Source organism: Lipotes vexillifer, unplaced genomic scaffold (genome assembly GCF_000442215.2).
Source record: "Lipotes vexillifer unplaced genomic scaffold, Lipotes_vexillifer_v1.1 scaffold1209, whole genome shotgun sequence".
Taxonomy (NCBI): Eukaryota; Metazoa; Chordata; class Mammalia; order Artiodactyla; family Lipotidae; genus Lipotes; species Lipotes vexillifer.
Window position 1 is genome coordinate 345,697 of NW_006786251.1, and position 22,303 is coordinate 367,999.

Consider the following 22,303-nt stretch of genomic DNA (forward strand, 5'->3'; position numbering starts at 1 on the left):
CTTTCCCCACCTCATGTGCTTGGAAGTACCACGACCCCATATCTGATCTCAGAGCCTGAAATTCAGAAGGATGTGACTCTCAAGTCACCCGATTTGTTTCCATTGAACATGGTTTTATTCCAGGTAAACACACTGGGTTTGGATTTTTGAGAAGTTCCACAAAGCAGCTCCATGTCTATTTCAAAACTGTAACTGACACTGAAATCACTAATTAAGGAGCAATGCCAGAGGATTTGGGGTTCTTGATAAGCAGGCCCCGACACTGTGTAAGTCTCCTTCCTGATTGAGAAGAATTTGCAGATCTGTATTACTTTATACATCAAAAATTACTGCTAATGCTGCCAAGAAAAGCTTCATAGCTTTCACTTCTGCCTGTAAAAGTTTGCCTTAAAAAGGGGGGCCACAGGGCTTCCCTGGTGGTGCAGTGGTTGAGAGTCCGCCTGCCGATGCAGGGGACACGGGTTCGTGCCCCGGTCCGGGAAGATCCCACATGCCGTGGAGCGGCTGGGCCCGTGAGCCATGGCCGCTGAGCCCGCGCGTCCGGAGCCTGTGCTCCGCAACGGGAGAGGCCACAACAGTGAGAGGCCCGCGTACCGCAAAAAAAAAAAAAAAAAAAAAAAAAAAAAAAGGGGGGGGGGGGCCACAGAAGAGTAAGAAAAAGGGAACAAGAGGCAAACATGAAAGCCAAAATTTACAAATTCAGCGTTGAGAATTTAATCTTTTACATGAAATTAAGAGTTGGTCAGCAGACCTTCAAAAGGCCTCTCATAGCACTCCCTTCTTTTCCGTTCTATCTGCTGTCCCCTCCCCCAAATCTCCAAATCAATAGAGCCATATTTTTACAGCAACCTAATTCAGTGGTGCTCACCTCCATCTGTGTATTAGAATCACTTGAGTTGTGTTTATCAAAATGTCCCATCTCAGACAGTTGAATCTCTGGTTGGGACCTAAGTGGTTTGACTGTTTCTTTTTCATCTTTCCCTGGAGATCCTTGAAGCATGGTGGATTGACAACCATTGACCTACAGACCTTTTTGTCTTCATTTCCCCCACCACACTCTAATCTGCCATCTTGTTGGGCTAAAAGTTAGATTTAATGACTCCTTTTCACTCTCTAAAACCCTCATTCTCTCCTGGTATCTTTAGGGTGAAGTTAAATCAGATTTATCTGCCATTCCAAACCTTCTGTGAACCTTTCCTTGGCTATTCTCCTCAGGGGACTGTCCTTTTCAGTAGAGATCGTCTACTCACCATTCTTTCAACCATTCCACTTCTGAATGCCTGGCCACTGCTCCCTCCTTCTCGTCTCCACTGACTAAGTCCCCTGTTGAAGTCCTGCCGCCTCCTCTTACCTCTTTTCCCACCTGTATCCAGGATGCAGAAATGCTTTTCTCAGGGAGCTTCTGTGGGCTTTATCATCTGCTGCAGGTTCTTCTATGAATTCTCATTCCACGTGCTGCCTCCAGATCATTGAAAGCCATAACTGCATCCTTAAGGTAGAGGCCGAGTAGGCATTACTCCTTAACTGCTGGGTATTGAACCCTTTATTGCGTATGGACTCTTAATCCTGGTGATGGAATAAGCGATGGAACAGCCGCTTTGAAGATGTGTTTTAATAGTAAAGATATTTATGACTTCAAGACCCAGACTTGTGGATTTCACTTTCAGCACAACCTCCCAGTGAGGTAAACCATGTGGATTTAAGAAAACAGATTGATTGACTTTCTGGGTATGTCTGCATAAATACACTGGTACTGCCATTCACATTTATATTAGTACATCCAATATGAGATGTTTGGAAAATTGTGCTCTTCCTGGGCCATATTTTCTGATGTGCGATCAGAAACCGGGCAATGTGGTCTGTTGGATCTGGTCACCTAGATAAGAGATTATTACTTATGGAGGTTTTTATTGGAAGAAGCTTTATTAGAGGTGTCTTAGAATCTTCTTGAGAAGTAGAAAGCATGGTCAAATAGAAGGCCTTTTATTTTTTAAGATAAAAAAACCTTTTTATTTTTTGGGAAGCAGATGTCATTTTAAAATTTTTTTATTGCAGTGTAGTTGATTTACAATGTTCTGTTAGTTTCTGCTGTACAGCAAAGTGAATCCGTTACACATATACGTATATCCATTCTTTTTTAGATTCTTTTCCCATATAGACCATTACAGAGTATTGAGTAGAGTTCCCTGTGCGATACAGCAGGTCCTTATTAGTATCTAATTTATATATAGTAGCGTGTATATGTCAATCCCAATCTCCCAATTTATGCCTCCCCCAACCCTTTCACCTTTGGTAGCCGTAAGTTTGTTTAGAAGGCCTTTTTATATAGCGGTAGTTCTTGGGTTAATTTTTTTAAGTGGTTAGTAGCCAGGAATCATAAAGTTATTCATATTTGTTAAACATTTGCTTTTTACCTTAAGCCACATAAATGTATCAGTACATCCATTTGCCAGATGTGGGAGGTGAAGATGAGGACTGTTCTCTGAGCGCAGAGCCGCTGACTGGGAGGTTGTCCTCCCATGACTCCCCACACTTTTTTCTGCGAGTCTCAGGTTCGCTGTCTTTAAAGGAAAGCTAGAAACTAATGTAATCTGACTTCAGAGTTTTTCCGAATTTTTCTGATTTGTATTATCCTCCTTTCCAGTCATGTCATCTACATCTGACTCAGCAGCGACATTTTTAGGAACGTCTTTCTAATGAGTCTTTCCAAAGCATTTAATTTCGTTTTCATAAAAATACTCTTTCTCTATATACTGTTTCACAGCTTAAATAATACCTAATTAAGTTACATGATGATAACATCCAGAACAACTGACATAAACACGGTAGAGGAAAAAAACACAATTGACTTACTTGTAGGAGCAGGTGGGTGTGGGAAAGGTCTCCTGCGTTTGGGCATCGGTCCTGTTGGACAGAAGGAATGGTGAGCGAGGGAGGTTGGTTAAAAGAACAGTTCCCACGCTCTAGCTGTGCTTCCCTGGATGTGACATCACACAGACCTGAATTTGAATTCTCGTTCCAATGCTTTGTGGCTGTGGAAGATTATGCAGCTTCTTGAGCTTCTATCCTCTCCTTGAAAGCACAGACATATCAGATGTTGAGGATCATGAAATAAGTTCATCCATGAGCAGAGTCTAGCCGAGTGCTTGCCTGCCTCTCCTGTGACTCTAAATAAATGCTGCTGTTTCTTTCCTTCTTATCTTAGTGAATCTAAGTTCCTTTTTGCTCTTTGATATGTCTGGAACATTTAGCCAAGGAAGGCATTAGGTACTAGGGGTTAAGGCCAGAGCTCTAAACCCAGGTGGACATGAGTTCTAATCCTGGCTCTGCCAGTTTCTAGAAGAATGCCCTTTGGAAAAGTTGCCTAACCTGACTTTTCTAATCTGTAAAATGTGGGTGATAATGGCACAGACTTCACAGGCCACTGAGAATAAATATGTGGCAATCAATGAACATGCCCTGTGTGTTATAAGTGCCCAGTGATTGTTGGTCACGTTACCATATTATTAGATACAGGACACTTAAATGCCTTATGATTCATTAGGCCAACAGAATGCAGACTTTACCTGCACATTCTTCCTTTTTTTAAAAAAATTCATTTTATTGAAGCATAGTTGATTTACAGTGTTGTGGTAGTTTCTGGCGTACAGCAAATCGATTCAGATCTCATATTCTTTTCCATTATGGTTTGTCACAGGATACTGAATATAGTTCCCTGTGCTGTACAGTAGGACCTTGCTGTTTATCCATCCCATATATGAGAGTTTACATCTGCTAATCCCAAACTCCCAATCCATCCCTCCCCTACCTCCCGCCCCCTTGGCAACGGCAAGCCTGATCTTTGTGTCTGTGAGTCTGTTTCTGTTTCGTAGATAGGTCCCATTTGTGCCATATTTTAGATTCCACATATAAGTGATATCATACGGTATTTGTCTTTCTCTTTCTGACTTTACCTGCAGATCCTCTCGGACAGTTACGCCTAAAACAAAAACGTTGCTCCATTGGTGATCCCAGCAGGCATATTACAAGTCAGGCCATGTGCCCAACGTGAATGGAGAAACCAGAACAAACTCAGACCCACTCTTTCTTCTCTTCAATTTTGGAGGAACTTCTAATTCTGTCACTAGACTCTTTCTTTGGTGAAATGAAGGGGGAGCAAGAGACTAGAGAGGATACGAAGTAGATTTTTCTTCTTCCCAATTAAGTTAGTGTAGGTTTTTATTTCTCAAGGAACAGTTAGAGCACTGGACCCCGCAAGAGATGAGCATGTCTTCATTTAGCGTTTCCTGAGAGTCTGTCACGCGGAACTCAGCTCCGCGCAGGACGTGGACTTACCCTAAAAGAGAATAGGGTCCATCTTGAGGCGACAGCTGGCATCTAAGCTGAACCAAGTGCTTTAGGAGTCTGGAGAGAGAAGGGGTCATGTCTGGTGTTTATCAGGGAAAAGAGCAAAGATGCAGTGACGTTGGAGCTGGATCTAGGGTAGAGTGGATGAATCTCTTGGTGGGGGAGGGGAGCGAGGGGTGGCGGTGAGCATGACTGCTGAAGGGATGTCGTGGGTGACGTCACAGTGCCGGGGAATTACGGAGCCTGTTGAGAAATCATAAGCCTTTGTGGGATGGTCAGCTGTCTAGATTGCCTTCAAGATCAGTATTTGTGTTTTCATTCAGGCTGGAAGTGTTGGGGGCAGGTTTTCGAGGGCCTTAGAGACTATGCCATAGGAACTGATTGAATGCTATGGTTTAAAAGCAGAAACATTTTTACAAATGAAGTGTGTCATCAAACAATATATAAACCAGATAAAAGTAGATCTACTTGGGCTGACATTGAACTCTGCTTACTTGGCCTTACTCTTTTTTTCTTAACTTTTTTTTTTTTTAATTTTTTTGGAGTACAGTTGATTTACGATGTTGTGTTAGTTTTAGGTGTACAGCAAAGTGATTCAGTTTTATACATACATATATTCATTCTTTTTCAGATTCTTTACCCATGTAGGTTATTACAGAATACTGAGTAGAGTTCCCTGCACAAAACCATAGGTCCTTGTTGATTATTTTATATACGGTAGTGTGTGTATGTTAATCCCAAACTCCTAATTTATCCCTCCCACCCATGTTTCCCCTTTGGTAACCATAAATTTGTTTCTGAAATCTGTGAGTCTGTTTCTGTTTTGTAAATAAGTTCATTTGTATTATTTTTTTTTAGTTAGATTCCACATATGGATGATATGATATTTGTCTTTCTTTCTGACTTCACATAGTATGATAATCTCTAGGTCTATCCATGTTCCTGCAAATGGCATTATTTCATTCTTTTTTATGGCGGAGTAATATTCCATTGTACATATGTACCACATTTTCTTTATCCATTCATCTGTCGATGGACATTTAGGTTGCTTCCATGTCCTGGCTATTGTAAATAGTGCTGCAATGAACATTGGGGTGCCTGTATTTTTTTGAAGTATGGTTTTCTCCAGGTATATGCTCAGGAGTGGGATTGCTGAATCATTTGTTAGTGCTATACTCAGCCTTACTCTTGACCTCAGGATTCGTGAACGCTAGGGCTCCACAGAACCTCTGCTGTTGAGGAAAGAGCCTGGGCTTATTATCAAGCAGTTATGGGTTTCAGTTCTTGCTGCCTACTTATTAGCTGCATGACCTTGGGCAAGTCACTTACCTTTTAGGAAACTCAGTTTTTCACATTTGTAATGAAGATTCCTATCTTGATTGAATTGTTAAGAAATAAATAATAATAAAGCATGTATAATGATACAAAATAATATATATATAATGCTCAGTAAAGTCCCTGACCTATAATAGACCCTTATTAATATGCAGCTATCATCCTTGTCGTAATTTTCTCAGAGCTCTCAGTGGCTCCTCACACTTTCTTGAATAGTGTTCAGTGCTTCTGGAATATTCAGCTAGAGACAGCGAGCTGACTACTACCTCCTGGAGGTTTTCAGATGGATCTGGGCGTCACATGGCTGGGGCCCAAACTGGGCAAGTAGCAGGGTGAATTTAAAAAAAAAAAAAAAAAAGATTAAGTGTATTTCCAGCTGTAAAAAAAGTGAAGATGTTAGGGTAATGATAAAAATAAGTCTTTTGAAGAGTACTGTGAACTGGCACAAAGGTAAGGGATCTTTAGAGGTGAAAAATGACATGAAATCAAGGACCAGTTTTACTTGGCTGCATAGACACAGGACATGGGAGACCAAGGTGGACAGTCTAGTGAGAGCCTTCCAATAAGCTGGACCCCAAAGGGTGTAGCTCCCAATATAAAAGGTGGCCAGGAAATAAACCCACCGCATAGAAGAATAGAGCAAAAACTTGCCTGTCTCAATTGGTTACCAGATAGAAAGAAAAAAATCTCCCCTGAGAATTTGTAACCACAAGGAATCCCTCATATCCATACCAGTTTGAGGTCTAAATTTATCTATTTTTGTTTTTGTCTTTAAAACAAAAACAAAAAGCCCTCAAGGCAAGCATTTATTTCAGAAATAATCTTGGGTTGATAGTGCGTCTAGGCAACTGGCAGACACAATCTAAAATTCCTCTTCGGCAGATGGCACTGTTAACCCAAACCTTAAAGTATTCCCAAAGGTTAGTTTCTAAGGAGTATGAGCTCACAGTCAGTCATCACAAACTACAGAAAGTGTAAATTGGTACCATCACTTTGGAAAACAATTTGTCATTAACTAGGTAAGTTGAATGAGCACATACCCAATGACCCAGCATTTATGATCCTAGGTATATACCTTAGTATCTTGCCTGTGTGTACCAGGACTGGTGCCATAATGTTCGTGGCAGCACCGTTCATAATAGACAGGAACAGCACAGTTAACAACTCCACAGTGGATAGATTCTGTTACAGTCACATAATGATATCTTCTGCAGCAGCAGTGATAAATCTACTGCAGTTACACATGTCAACAAGGATGACTCTAATACAGCATTAGACAAAAGGAACGTGTCACAGAAAGATTATATATAATGTAATATATATACCTCCTAATGTATACATCATATACATCCTAATGTATGATTCTACTTATAGAGAGTGCTAAGATAGCCAATTATATCATATTTGGCGTATCAAGGTTTATGTAGATGTTAAAACTATAAAGAAAGTCATGAGAATGATTAACTAGAACAGAGGATGCCTTTGGAGAGCCAGTTAAGGAAGGGCTCATTGGAGGTCTACAAAGCTGCTTGTAACTTTGAGTCTTGAGCTGACCAGGTATGTGGGTATTGCTTTTACGGTTCTTCTTTAAACTGTTCATATATGTTTTATGCAGTCTTTTGTATGTATGATACACATTCTGATAAGCACTTTTCAAAAGGAAGATGGAAACTGTAAAAGCCCCCAGTGACAGAATATTTGATAGGATTCATGTGTGTAACTTTCTGGGCGGGTTTGAGGGGAAGGATGAAGAAGAAAGACGTAATTAAGGATTCACGCCTCTCAACACAAGAAAAATAAAATTATAACCATGTACAGTGATGGATGTTAACTAAACTTATTATGGTGATCATTCTCAATATATACAAATATCAAGTCATTGTACACCTGAAACGAATATGACGTTATATGTCAGTTATACCTCAATTAAAATAAAAACGATTGACACCAAAGTTGCGTGCCTGAGGGGTTAGGATAATCTTGGGACCTTTAAGTCGAAATAAGGAGATCAAGGGAGTTTATTACTCACATCTCTGCCATGAGTACTTAGTTGCAGTGGCAGAAATGTGTTCTCAGTAAATGTTTGTTGTTGCTGTTGAGGTGAGGAAATTGTGAGACATGGAAACGGAAATGTTTTAGGATAGATACAGATGGGCACAATGTAGACATGGAGGGTTAGGCGTAAAAAGAATTGTGGAAGCCGTGATAGTGATGAAATCACTTTGGGAAGGAGAACAGGAAGGAAAGAAATGTGAGATCTGAAAATGGAAAAGGCCCATTTTTCAGTGATGGGTTGAGGCAGTGAAGAACACAAAGGTGTGAACAAAGAGTTGAGAGAAGCTAAAGGGAAGATGTTGAAGAAAGAGAAGGTGATCAGTACTGTTCAATGATTCAACGTTCAGAGGAGAGAGTTATAATTAAGTAATGGGATTTGATGATTGCAAGGTCACTGGTGATTGCGTACAGAGACTTTATTGATTAGTGCGAGACGCCATATTGCTAGGGACTCAAAGGTGAGTTATCAGTAGTATTAAGGATATAGAAGCAGTGAGACTAACCTAAACCAATCCTTCAAAACGTTTGATATTCACAGAATGATTTTAAAATAAAATAATAATCATTTGTTGAGTGCTTGCTATGCACACACCCTGTTGATTACCCTACATGAACTAATTTCATTCTGATAGTAGATTAGTTTATCACCATTTGACAGCTGAGGAAACTGAAGCACACATGTGTTAAGATACTTGCCACAGGTAGCACTGCTAGTAAGTGGAGTTGTTGGGATACAGACCAATTAACCAGTCTACCACACTGAGAAACAGACATGCCTTGCATGGGTGCTAGGTAGAAGACTGGAAGGAAAGGGGCTTTTTGATTGTATGCGTGTTGTTTGTTTGTTTGTTTGCTTGCTTTAGGTTTAAGAAACACCTGAGTATGTTGGTAGGCAGGGAACAGGACACCAGTAGAAAAAAAAGAACCTGAAGCTTACAGGAAGGGTCATCTTCCCTTCACATGCTTTCCAGATAGTTGGGAAGATGAGATGTAGGAAAAGGATTGGAGAATTGGTTGATCAGGTATTAATAGGCCTCAGAGACTGCTCCCTGCTGTTTAGAGGCAGTGGAGCAAAGCTCTGTTATGTATCACTGAGTCGCCAGTCTCAGTGCATTTCTTCTGGCGAGCTACTCTTAGCCTGATCTTGAGCCTTGAACTCAGTGAGGGGATTGTGCTCCAGCGAGGATGTACCTGAAGTATTGCCTAGATAGTTAATTCGATGGATGAATGAACAGACGGACGGATTGATTGATGGAAGATGAATGAACTAATTAACCAAGAGTTACTGGGCATAGACTATTGACCAAATATTTATTAAGCCCTTTCTTAAAGTAGTGATTAACAGCCTAGGCTCTGGAGTCAGACTCTCTGAATGTATTCCCTGCCACTCACAAGCTGTGTGTCCCTGCAAAAGTCATTCATTCTATAGCCCGGTTTCCTCATCTATAAAATGGAGCTAGTGGTGCTTACTTGCATTCGTTTCTTAGGACTTCCATAACAAGCCATCACAAACTAAGTGGCTTAAAACAATGGAATGTATTCTCAGAATTCCCTGGCAGTCCAGTAGTTAGGACTCGGTGCTTCCACTGCTGTGGCCCAGGTTCAGTCCCCGGTTAGGGAACTAAGATCCCACAAGCTGCACCGGACACAGCACATAAATAAATAGGGGACTTCCCTGGCGGTCCAGTGGTTAAGACTTCGCCTTCCAGTGAAGTGGGTTCAGGTTCTATCCCTGGTCGGGGAGCTAAGATCCCACATGCCTTGCAGCCAGAAAACCAAAATATTAAACAGAAGCAATATTGTTGCAATATTGTAACTTAAATAAAAACTTTAAAAATGGTCCATATCAAAAAAATCTTTAAATAAATAAATAGATAATCAATCTTTCACAGTTCTGGAGGCCAGAGGTCCAGAATCAAGATGTCCTCAGTGCCATACACTCCCTCCAAAGGCTCTAGGGGATGATTCTTCCTCGTCTTTTCCAGCTCCTGGTGGTTCCTGGCGGACCTTGTCTCGAGGCAGCAATACTCCAGTCTCTTCCTCCATTGTAACATGGTTTCTCTTATGTGTCTGTGTCTCCTCCCCCCCACCCTTTTTTTTTTTCTTTTTTGCGGTACGCGGGCCTCTCTCACTGTCGTGGCCTCTCCCGCTGCGGAGCACAGGCTCCGGACGCGCAGGCTCAGCGGCCATGGCTCACGGGCCCAGCCGCTCCGCGGCACGTGGGATCTTCCCGGACCGGGGCACGAACCCGCGTCCCCCGCATCGGCAGGCGGACTCCCAACCACTGCGCCACCAGGGAAGCCCTTAACATGGTTTCTCTTATGTGTCTGTGTCTCCTCTTTTTTTGTAATTGAGATATAATTGCTCTGTAGCACTATATTATTTTCAGGTGTACAACATAATGATTCTATATTTGTATATCTTCTCTTGTTATTGGGACATCAGTCATTGGATTTAGGGCCCATTCTAATCCAGTATGACCTCATCTTAAAGAAGTATGTCTGTAAAGGTCCTATTTCCAAATAAGGTCATGTTCTGTAGTTCTAAGTAGAAATGAATTTGGGGGGGGGGGAGGGCAGCATGATTCAACCCCACTATACTACGTCATGGAAATATTGTAAGGACTAAGTTAATATAAGTACTTATACAATTATTACATATTATATTAAGTGACTAATGATATAATCAAGTGCCAATAATATAATTAAGTTAATCTAAGTGCTTGTAATAGTATGTATCACATAGTCAGAGGTATGACGTATTAGTTATTCCTCTTGAGGCTGGCACTCAGGAAATGCTTATTTTTTTCCAATCACTGCGTTTTGCTGAATAATACCAGTATTCAGTACAGGTGAAAATTCTGAGTTACTAGGCTAATTTATAATGATGTTTGATTCTATCCTTGAAAAACTTTCCTTGAAAAACACACAAGGTTCATATTTCTTTCCTGTCTAGTAAAATTACTGAGTAGACAAGACATCAAAGTGGCGAAAGACACTTTCATTTTCCAAGTTCTTCCTTCAGATTTTCATCATCTCGGGGGGGAAATGAAATGACGACCAACTTACTCATATTCATTTTGTACCAACTAACTCCGTAGGCAGTGGTCTCCTCAGTATGACTTTCCATGTGACAGTGCTCAGCCTCTCATGGGACCTAATTTCCTTCCATAGTAATTTGTCTACAATTGGCTTTAAAGAGACATTGTTTGGATAGAATGTTCCAGATTAAAAGCAGGCTGTAGCCTGTGTTAAGAGTAACCCCTAGTTACTTGATGGAATGATAGCTAAGAGATGCAACACGTTGATATTAAGCCTAATACAAAATACTGTATATATTTTTAACATTAAGGAAATAAACAACAGTGTATAGGTACTACAGGCAGAATCTGAGAAAAGAAAACAATGAAGACTCCATTATTTATCCTGCCAATGAAGCTGCACAGTTTGGGAAAGTGTAAGGGTGAGATGAAGACCAGCGAGTGTTAATTGGTGCCACATCTGTTTTGTTCCCCACCATACAGCCAGATGTTGGCACGACTAGTTCAAAATTGATGTTCAACAAATATTTGTGGAAGGAAGATCTTGGTTCTTTGTCTGTGGGCTGTAGTAACTGCATTTCCTAAGTTGTCATGTTTCTTCAAGGCAGTCTTCATCTCCCTCTTCCTGCTTTTTCTTTGTATTTTCCTCTTTCTCTCCCTAGACGACTTCTCTAAAGTACAGGCAGTGGCTGATTATTATGTATTGGTGTATTGGACATGTCTGCGCGTAACAGAGGGCCGGGAGAAATGAAGAAAGTAAATCTTTGTGCTTTTTCTTCCTCCTAAAGTTCTCAGGTGATAAATTAGCTACCTCAGAGAATTATTTGATACCAGGGTTATTGGCTGAAATAGATATAGGGAGGGTATCCACCAGAGAATTCTTTGTCTTTAGAGCAGGTGTTCTTAAACCTAAATCTGGGGGCAGGCTTAGCAATCCTGAGCTGTATGAAATAGCGTGGAAGTTGTGTTTTTATATGCGTGTTTGATGTGTGTATGCAGGTTTGATGTTTGTATGCAGATCTGGTGTGTGTATGCAGATTTGGTATGTGTATGCATATATGTGCAATTGTTGAAGGAAAGGAATTTTTTTTGTGTTTTTTTTGCTGTACTCGGGCCTCTCACTGTTGTGGCCTCTCCCGTTGCGGAGCACAGGCTCCGGACGCGCAGGCTCAGCGGCCACGGCTCACGGGCCCAGCCGCTCGGCGGCACGTGGGACCTTCTCGCACCGGGGCACGAACCCATGTCCCCCGCATCAGCAGGCGGACTCTCAACCACTGCGCCACCAGGGAAGCCCGAAGGAAAGGAATTTATTCGTTAACTTTTGTTAGTCTCTAAAGAATCTGAGCTCCAGATAGGTAGGAAACCACTGAATTAGAAGATTTGGTTTATATTGTCTGTATTTTGTTTTGCTTTAGAATTTCTGGTAGGGAAATTCTGAGAAAATGTGGGAGAAAAATGACAGTATATAGCAACGCCAAACCTTTTCAGATCTGGAATCAATTCAGGGGCTTTCCTTGAATTCTGACACCTCTTTTTGAACTTCTTTAGCTGCCGTTTTTGTGTACTCAAAGTCAGGGTTTGGGGTGCTTACTTAACTCACACTTATTATCTTTGGCTGTTGAAATATCCAGGCAGACTAATGTCATTTGTTTCCAGAACAGCATCAGAGCCCTCCTGGGCAAATTCCCTGATAAGTCACTGAGCTGGCACAAAGAAGATGGTATTTTATGGTACAGTGACCCATCTTTACACAGCTAATTTATTTCTAACTGAACTTACAAACCAAACAAAAACTAACCTTCTCCAAGTACCAAAGCTGTTTAAAGACTGAATTTTATTTTTCTTTACATTTCTGGAAACATTGGTTTGTTCTTTGTCTGATTTGAACCAAATCCGTTGTCTTCCTCTTACTTAACTCTCTGCCCTGATTAAATGATCTGCATGCTTGACTCAAATCCCAATTTTGCTTTAGCAGCACCTACATGTATTCCCAGATACCCAACTCATGGCTCAGTTTATGCTCTCTGCTGTTCAGCTTTGTATCATAGTAACTTAAGTAACTGCTGTTGTTGTTGTTAATAAAGCCTCCTGTATTGTTCTAGGAAATAATCAGTTATTTCCACATAATTTACTTATTTGTTGATTCATTCATTCACAGAACATTTATAGGCACCTGCTGTGTGCCAGGGATGCTTCCAGCTGTAGACGAAAGAGAAAGATGGATGTTATACATAGAGTCACTGCCTTGTGCTAGGTCAAGGCATATGGCAATGCAGGCAAGCCAAAGATTTAAGACTTTTGAAACCTACAGTCTTTCAGCAAATTGGTTTACCATTTATTTAGAGCAGTGGTTCTCAACAGGGGCGGTTTTACCCTTCACCCCGGGAAACTTGGAGACATGAAGACATTTTTGGTTGTCACAAATAGGAGATTCTACCTGGTTGGTAGATGCTGGAAATACTGGTGAACATAGACACTGAACAGGACTGTCCCCATATCAGAGAATTATCTGGATCAAAATGCCAATACTGCTGAGATTACAAAGCCCTAATTTAGAAGAAACAGTACTCCTTCAGAGAGAGGCACACTGCTGTACATGGGGGGGGCGGGGGGAGACCCTGAAGACAGTGCCCTTTTTCTTTGAGGTCTTGATCAAGTCAACTCAGCTGAATTGACCTGCACCAGAACCAAAGATCCTTCTGAGGGTTGGATCCTTTCCTTCATCTCAGGTACACTTCCAGGGTTCAATTAGTATTCCTCAAAGACTGGCATCTTGGTGACTTTAACTTTTTTAAGTTGCCTACCCTTTAAATCTGCCTCTGCTTGTTCTTAAAGGGCTTTTTTCAGTTTAGGGAGGAAGAAGTACAGGTATACCAAAAACTATGATACTGGGTGATAAATACCGAGAGGGCTCAATGAAATCAGTGCCTTGGGAGCACTGAGCAATTTAAGCTCTGCCTGGTGGTCTGGGAAGCCTTTACAGACGAGGTGGTAAGTGAATGGGAGTTTGAAGGACGTAGTTGGCAAATGGCTGAAAGAAGGCACTTTCCTCTTTTAAGCCATACCCTGCATGATTGCATTTATAACCAGTGATGTTTTGGGCGGCCCTTTCAAGAAAATCTGCTTCTGTATTGTTTTACATGGAACAAGTTTCCTTTACAAATTGTACAGACTCACCTTTGCAGTCTTTCTTCTCATCACCTTCTTTCTATTAAAAATTTCAATAGTAGACGATTTCAGCTGCGTAGGTATTAGAGTTTAGCAGTGGTTCGGAGTTGTATGCTTTCAGTGAGTGAATTACAGACTTGGCTTTTGTTGTTTTAAAAATGTGTATATGTTTCTTTGTTTGAACCTGCTACTGCTTCTGATAAAGTTTTCTGCAGGCTGTGGATTTATCTAGCTTGAAAATATATGGAAAGTATGCTTCACGAACTGTGTAGACATTTATAAATGAATGCTTTTCAGGTAGTCTGTGTTCCAACACATGGCTGTGTCCTGCAGGAAAATTCAAGAGAACACGATTACCCACAAATTCCTGTTAAACGAGTGTGACATTAAATGTGTTTGTAAAGCTATTAATTGAAAAGTTGGAGAGGAACAAAAGAATGGAGTAGATGTTAAATTTCTTTTTTTTTTTTTAATTATATGAGTTTCAGGTGTAGCCTTATAGTTCAACATCTGTACAATTAAATTTCTGATTAAAGAGAACAGTGAGGTTTATAATAATGTAACTACCAGAAAGTTACAGGATTTTTCTTAACTGTCATGAAATTGTATGTTGATTTAACGTACCTACACATCATGGAAATTTTCTCTTTCGGTTCCGAATCAGTTATGACATCACAGAAGGGGTAACTTTATACACTTGAAACTAACTTTGGAAGAATTTGTTCTTTTCCTGGTGACTTTATGAAGACCTTTTATTAGTGTTTTCACGTTAGAAATAAAATAGTTCAATTGAAAAAAATCTCAGTTTCACTTTCTTTTTAGTTTGGACAATAATTCTGGGTAGTTAGCAACATGCATATTAGTTTCCTTTTTTCATCAGCGCGTTTTTTCTTTTTTATTCAGTCGGATGCCAATGCAAGTTACTTAAGAGCAGCTCGAGCCGGACACTTAGAAAAGGCCCTTGACTACATAAAAAATGGAGTCGACATCAACATTTGCAATCAGGTTAGTTGTGGTGACTGTTGTTGTTATTTAAGTTTTTATTTTCTTTCTTTATTTTTTATTTTTTAGCATCTTTATTGGAGTATAATTGCTTTACAATGGTTATTTAAGTGTTTAGATAAAATTTTAAAAATCCAGACTTCAAACCCCTTAACTCTTTCCTTAGATATTACCAAGACTTTCTCTTTTTTGTCAGTGTTTTCTATTAAATGTCTCCAGCTTGAATTATCAAGTTTTTCTCTGCTTTGTTAGAGAAGCATTCAGAAATGTAGATATGTATCCTTTAATAACCAGTTCCTAAAATTTAGTACGTAATGACATCAGAACAACCTATCTAATTGCCACGAGTACTTTTATTCCTAATTCAAGTTCCTACACTAAACACATACAAGTGGTTGTTGGTGGGAACTCTTGAGAGTTCTTGGTTGACTGCTTACTCTTCTGTTTTCAACCTGCTGAGTAAAGCTTTCCCTTCACTTAATCAGAATGGGTTGAATGCTCTCCATCTTGCTTCCAAAGAAGGCCATGTAGAAGTTGTTTCTGAGCTGCTACAGAGAGAAGCCAACGTGGATGCAGCTACAAAGGTCAGTATCACACATTTTGTGCTTTTTATATCAATTGCCCAATTCAGTGAGAATTCAGCCCTCCGTAAGAATTGGGGCACGCTTCTCATGAGACACCTGTCAACCTTGTTCTCTTTGGGGAACTTATAGAGGGATTTGATATTTTGTAAAATGTTGAAAGTAGAGAGAAAGATGGGTGAGCTCATGTATCTTGCCTTTTGTTTTACAGAAAGGAAACACAGCGTTGCATATAGCATCTTTGGCGGGGCAAGCAGAGGTGGTAAAGGTCTTGGTTACAAATGGAGCCAACGTCAATGCCCAGTCCCAGGTAAGCCTACAGCTCTACTGCCAAGAAATGTTGTTATAATGATTCACAATGTTCTGGGTCAGGTGCTTGCTTGGTTTATGTATCTTCTAAGAATATAATACTTAAGGGCTATATCCCATGAATAACCATATTATTCTGGATTATTCAATGCCATATATATCCTCATTTGCAGTACTCTTTGTGTGACATGTAGAGGTTTTTAAAAGGCATCCATCTGTAAAACTGGTATGTATGGCTAGTAGTCATAGACACAAATGCTTAGAGGACCTCTGTAATGTAGAGACTTATTCTGTTTTATGATGTTAGCTCAGATCCAGTCTCAGTATTTACTCACAGACAAAGGAAATGAGGAGGCCTATAAAAGAGGAAATGCCCTTAGAAGTTCAGAATATATCGGTGCTTTATCTAGTTAAAAAAGGGAAGACACTAGTTAATTCCCGTTTACTAACTCAGGCATCATCGTTGTTCCCTGAAACAGATTAAAACGAAAAAAACAAGCAGAAGAAACTTTAAAATCCCCAAAGTTTAAAATTTCCAGATTGTTAGTAATGAACATACACTGATAATTCATTCAGAAGATCCTCCTACAAGCTCTCAGAATCTTCCATGAAGTTCTAAGGAAAATACCAATAGGTTATCATTTGGCAGACTTTGAGTCTAAAACAATTAAGTTCACTTTATTGTTCTAAAAATATAGGTCCTTATTATCCAAATTATTCATTACTATTCCTGTCCCCACAGATGTGAGCTTGTGTAGAACAGCAAACACCATCATAACATACAAATATCCACTGAGGACCTGACCATTTTTTAAAAAATTTTGTGAAGTGTAGTTGATTTACAGTGTTTTAATTTCTGCTGTGCAGCAAAGTGATTCACTTATACATACATACATACATACATACATACATATATATATCTATATATATATCTATATATATATATATAGATATATATACACACACATTTTTTTCACATTCTTTTCCATTATGGTTTATCACAGGGTATTGATCACACTAAGTGAAGTAGGTCAGAAAGAGAGAGACAAACACCATATGATGTCACTTATAAGCGGAACCTAAAATACAACACAAATGAACCTGTCTACGAAACAGACTGTCTATGTCTGTGAGTCTGTTTCGTCGATAGGTTCATTTGTGTCGTATTTTAGATCCGCATGTAAGTGACATCATATGGTGTTTGTCTCTCTCTTTCTGACTTACTTCACTTAGTGTGATCATCTCTAAGGACCTGACCGTTTTTAAAACTGGTCCCTACTCAAACATTCCTTCCAGGTGAAGGCTGACATCTATCCTGGTTCGTCAGTATCTACCCCAGGGTATTAGATTTTGAACCAATTGACTGTAGAACAAAGCTGCAAGTTTTGCAAAAGATGTAGGATTTCATGAAGTCAGGGAGAGTGATGCTGGAGGACCGCTGTGGTGTCGTGACTTTCTGGCAGTAGCTGCCCAGACTGTGTGAAGAATTTGGATGATTTCCTGACAGTGTTTCAAACTCGAACGATTTGAAAATCAAAAGATTAAATGAAGAAAAAAAATTAGGTGAGGCCTTTGGTTCCCAAGTAGTTTTTGCAAAAGGACTATCTTTTTGCTTATGCTCTGAAAATAAAAAGTGAAGGATGTCAAGCCGTCATATAATTTTGTTGGAAGAACATCATACATTTTCTCCCCCCAAATCATAGTTGGTTTAGTCTTCATTCACTCTGAGAACCTGTACATGAATGCAGTTGTAACCTACCTTTTGTTAAATCGTATAGAGTCATTTTTACAACGTCTGTTTTTCTCTTTCAAGATGAAGTCTCAATCTAACTTTTTTCATTATTTACTGCGGCCTTTTGATCTCCACTTTAAATGCACTTGATTTCCTCAGTCTTTTCCCGTACTGATTATCTTTGGATAACAGGAGCCTCTGATATTTTATGGGTCCACAGAATTGTAGTGATTCTCTCCCTTGTTACTCCCACTGTAGCGATGAAAGCTCTGATGCCGTTGAATAACAGTGTCATGGAAAAGAAACGGCACTGTACTTGCAACCACATGATTTCTTGTATAATTGGTCTAACCTCTAGTTCCCTATGGTTGGACATTTGTTACATGGTCTATGCCACCTGTGCTGATTCCCTTTGATAGCTCACTTACAGTAATAAAGCTTTTCCAGAAAGGAGTGATATAAAGTTGAATATTGACAAGTATGGTACTTGAAGAGAAATACAGACCAGCTGACCACAAGAGGAGCATTGTGGTTTTCAACCAATTATTTTTAAATGCCCCTGTAATTTTTTACTTAGAAAGTAGCTAGTGTTAAGCTCTGAGATAGTGGGAAAACTCTTTAGTCCGTTTTCATTTTCCTATTTCCCCCCCCAAGGGAGGGAAAAATTAACCTTCCCTTCTTTTAAACATTGTGCACATTCATGACTAATGTTCAGAGGAGGCGTGGTTTTAAACCTTCTCTGCAATGTCTGGGAGAAGCTGTAGTCGAAATAAAATCCTAACCCTATTTGATTTCAATGTATACACATCCTCTCCTGATGATGAAGTGTGGAAGGAGAACGTGGGCTGTGAAATTCTCTGTTCCTTGCAGCTGTGCTTGGAATACCCAGCCACCCACTTGACAGAAAACCTGCCCCCCTTTCCTCTGGACACCTGCCCCCAGAAGCTTTCTGAACTGCATCGTTCTGTGGACAGAATAAGTAATAAGATTGCCATGCAGCAGAATGGAGTTTCAAAGATAATTCCTGGTAGCAACTTTTCAAAAGGAACTTTAAAGAACAGCAAGCAATAATGCCATGAAATGCAGTGAAATTCCATTTGGTGGCAGAACGTAAAACATCCCAGGAATATTATTATTCAAGAAGGTGTATCCCTATCTAGGTGAAATTTTATCCTATAGACAATATTTAATAGCCAACAAGAAACAGCATAAAGAGAGCCCCTCACCTTCCTTAAATATAAAAATTCTCCTTGAAAATAAAAATGGCACGGGACAGTATCAAGTTCTGATGAACTGAGGCTCTATACACTAGGAATTTGTGGATATTCTTGTAATAATTTTCGTCATTGCCTTGATCTTAGGTCTTAATAAGTTAGTTGACTCTTTCTTACATTACTTAACATTCCAGGAATCACTTAGGCCTACCCTAAGAAAGAAATTGGGTTAGATAACTAAATTGTGATTTTAAAGAACTCTACTACGATTCCTAACTTCTTAACTCTAAGTTCTTAATACTTTATACGACGTACAGCCATGATTAACAGTGTTTGCTCTTGAAAAATCTCAAACTGCCATGTCAAATGACATCCCTTACGCTTTTCTCCTTCTCTGTCTTTATTCCATAATATAAGGTACCAACTGTGTTTATAAAGAAGCAAAGTCTATCTCATATGATATTTTAACTATCAAAGTATTCTAAATTGACAGGTTTTCACAGTGGTTTTAACAAACACAAGACCCTTTAATTAAACCAATGCTTCCTTTGTCTTTCTGGGTTTGTTTGTTTGTTTGTTTTTCGCGGTACGCGGGCCTCTCACTGTTGTGGCCTCTCCCGTTGCAGAGCACAGGCTCCGGACGCGCAGGCCCAGCAGCCATGGCTCACGGCCCTAGCCGCTCCACGGCATGTGGGATCCTCCCGGACCGGGGCAAGAACCCATGTCCCCTGCATCGGCAGGCGGACTCTCAACCACTGCGCCACCAGGGAATCCCCTTTCTGGGTTTTTTAATGTTTTCTATGGGTGCTGGGAGGTCAGGTCCTGATGAAGTCAGACAATGGGTGTGGCCCAGATAGAGCCTTTCTGACCTTTAAACTAATAGCACACCTCTGATGTAAGCAATCTTCACAAACATTAGTACCATATGTAAATCAGTACAAATATATCACCTTGCCCTTGACATTTTAATTAATAACAGCACTTTATGATATACAAAGGCTTGGTTGGAGGAAACTAGGATGGATAAAATTGCATGGATGAAATTTAAGCCCTTATTTATATTGTTTCATTTCATTTTTATTTTATTTTGTTTTATTTTAGTGGGTATTAGGTAGCATGCCTCAGTACAGTCTATAAAACTATAAGTCTGCAACTTTGCATACTTATGATAACACCACAATACTTAACCATAACAGCATAATCAGAGCAGAAGGTACTGAAGATATTGGATAAAATCAGACATCAAAAAGCATACTCAGTCTTGAGCCTTTTGAGAATCCAGTGTATTGTTGCTACAGAAAAGGAAATGTAAATTGGGCCACCCATATGTTCCTTTTTGGTCAGCTCTTTGTTTTGGAAATTTCCTAAGTTAGGAAATTAATATAAAACCAGTGATGTACCTTTTTCTCTTAGGAGAAAAATAACATTCTTTCTGAAATATTACCATCTTCCCAATCCAGGTACTATTTCATGAAAAATCATTACAGCTCTAGGTCATCCACACTGGATTACTTGTGCCTTAACCCTCTTTGCACTAGAGAGTAATGGTAATATTTTTATTCACCCTTTCAAAAAGATGCTTATAATTATCTTCCTAGAACCATAACTAGTGTGTATGTGTTCTCACGCCTTGTTGATCCTTTCCCAGTAAATGAAATTTGTATTAATTAGTGTTAGTTTCTATTGCTTTAATCCAAATAACTTCAGCAATTTGGAATTATATGAGAAACCCATAGAATAGAAGGCTAAAGAAGTGTTCAGAAAGCTTTGGAAACTAGGTAGTCGGAGTGAGAGAACCTAATCAGAAACTAAAGGGTAAGGTTGCCCTTTGATACAGTCCCTACAGGCCATTCGAGGGTGGGGAGGGGAGATTTGGTAGAAAAGAGAACTGAGAAGGACATAGAATAGACGTGGAAGAGCAAGCAGAGCCGTGCCGCACGTGCGTCCACCCTGTGGTTTAAGAAGGGCAGGCCAGTTTACTTCAAAGTCCAACCAAGACAAGTCCTACCTACACATCCGTGAAGATGTAATTCCTCTAAAGAAAACAGAAACAATACTGCCAAAGGAAGGCACCAAAATAAAGGCACGCACACACACACACACACACACACACACACACACACACACACACAAATACCCAGTGTAAAATTGAAATTTCCATTATGGAGGCCTCACCAAAACCATTTCGTCAATATGGTCAGCAGAAGTAGAATGAGACCATTCAAAGCCATATACTGGATGATTCCATTTACATGAAATTTTTACTACAGACCAATCCATCGAGATGGAAGGCAGATGAGTGGTTGCCAGAGGACATGAGGAGGGGCAAATGAGGAATGAATACTAATGGTCCAGGGTTCCTTTATGAGGTGATGGAATGTTCTGGAGTTAGATGGTGGGGATGATTGCCCAACTTTGTGAACAGACTTAAAAAAACACTAAATTTTAGACTTTGAAAGAGTGAGCTTTTTGGTGTGTGAATTATATATCCATAAAAATATATAAAAATGAGACAATATGAAAGAATGTGACCATTCAGAAAATGACCAGCTTTCAGGTAATAGCGGTACAATGGCAAGCACTCAAAAAACAAGAAGAAAAGCTATTGTGGAAACTATTCACTACAGAGCCCCATCTTGCTGTGACCCGTGTCTATGTATTATTTCTGAGAAATTCCAGTTGTACACATTTCACTCTCTGCCATTGTGAAAAGGGCACACAGAGTGACCTAAAAGTTGTATTTCTTAAGAACCACTCTTTGGAAGCTCTAGGTCTGTAAGAACAGCGTCTCCTAAACCTCAGTGCCTAGTTTTGGGTTTCCTTCAGGGGTCATGAAATGTTTGTTTGGTTCTGGCAGGTTTCCTCCAAAACAGTGCAGGTACACTGGGCTAGAAACCAGGCATTTGTAGGTGAACCAGTGTTTCTTAGGCAACTTGAACTACAGCAGACCTCTGCCCTGAAGTCGAGAATCCACTGACATATATTATCTACTTGATATTTATGTCCGAGAGAACGACATCCATTTTGGAATTTTTCCTTAAGAACTTTACTCCTAAAATCTGAATCTTCCATCTGGAAATTTTGAGTGATGTGGAAAGATATATACTCAGTTCATAGAGTGATAAAAATCCACGCTGGTTTTCACCTTTCTTTTCTTTTTAATATATTTTTCCTTTTTTTTTTTTGGTTAAGAGATATTTAAATCAGCCAAGGATTAAACAATCTTTCATTTTGGTCAAATAAGAAAATGAGAAAATAGCAGTATGATAAAGGGTATCCTAAACAGCTTTCAGTTTCCTTCAGAGCTCTGCGAAGAGTGACAGAGATGAAACCCACGCAGACACACACACACACACACACACACACACACACACACACACACACACACACACACACAACACACACACACACACACACACTGGATTGCAGTTTTTCCATGTTTCTTGTTTAAAACTGATAAAATCTTTCATAACAGAACAAAGCAGCAGTGGACTTAGTGATGTTACTATAGGTAAATAAT

General features: G+C 39.8%; 1 protein-coding gene across 1 annotated transcript in view; it reads left to right on the top strand.

The window, feature by feature from the left end:
* Positions 1 to 22,303, top strand: part of ANK3 (ankyrin 3) — a 322,709-nt gene that overhangs the window by 95,703 nt on the left and 204,703 nt on the right. The window contains exons 2-4 of the mRNA XM_007458433.1: positions 14,849 to 14,950; positions 15,433 to 15,531; positions 15,740 to 15,838. Coding sequence (XP_007458495.1) covers positions 14,849 to 14,950; positions 15,433 to 15,531; positions 15,740 to 15,838 — 300 coding nt within the window. The remainder of the gene's footprint in view (positions 1 to 14,848; positions 14,951 to 15,432; positions 15,532 to 15,739; positions 15,839 to 22,303) is intronic.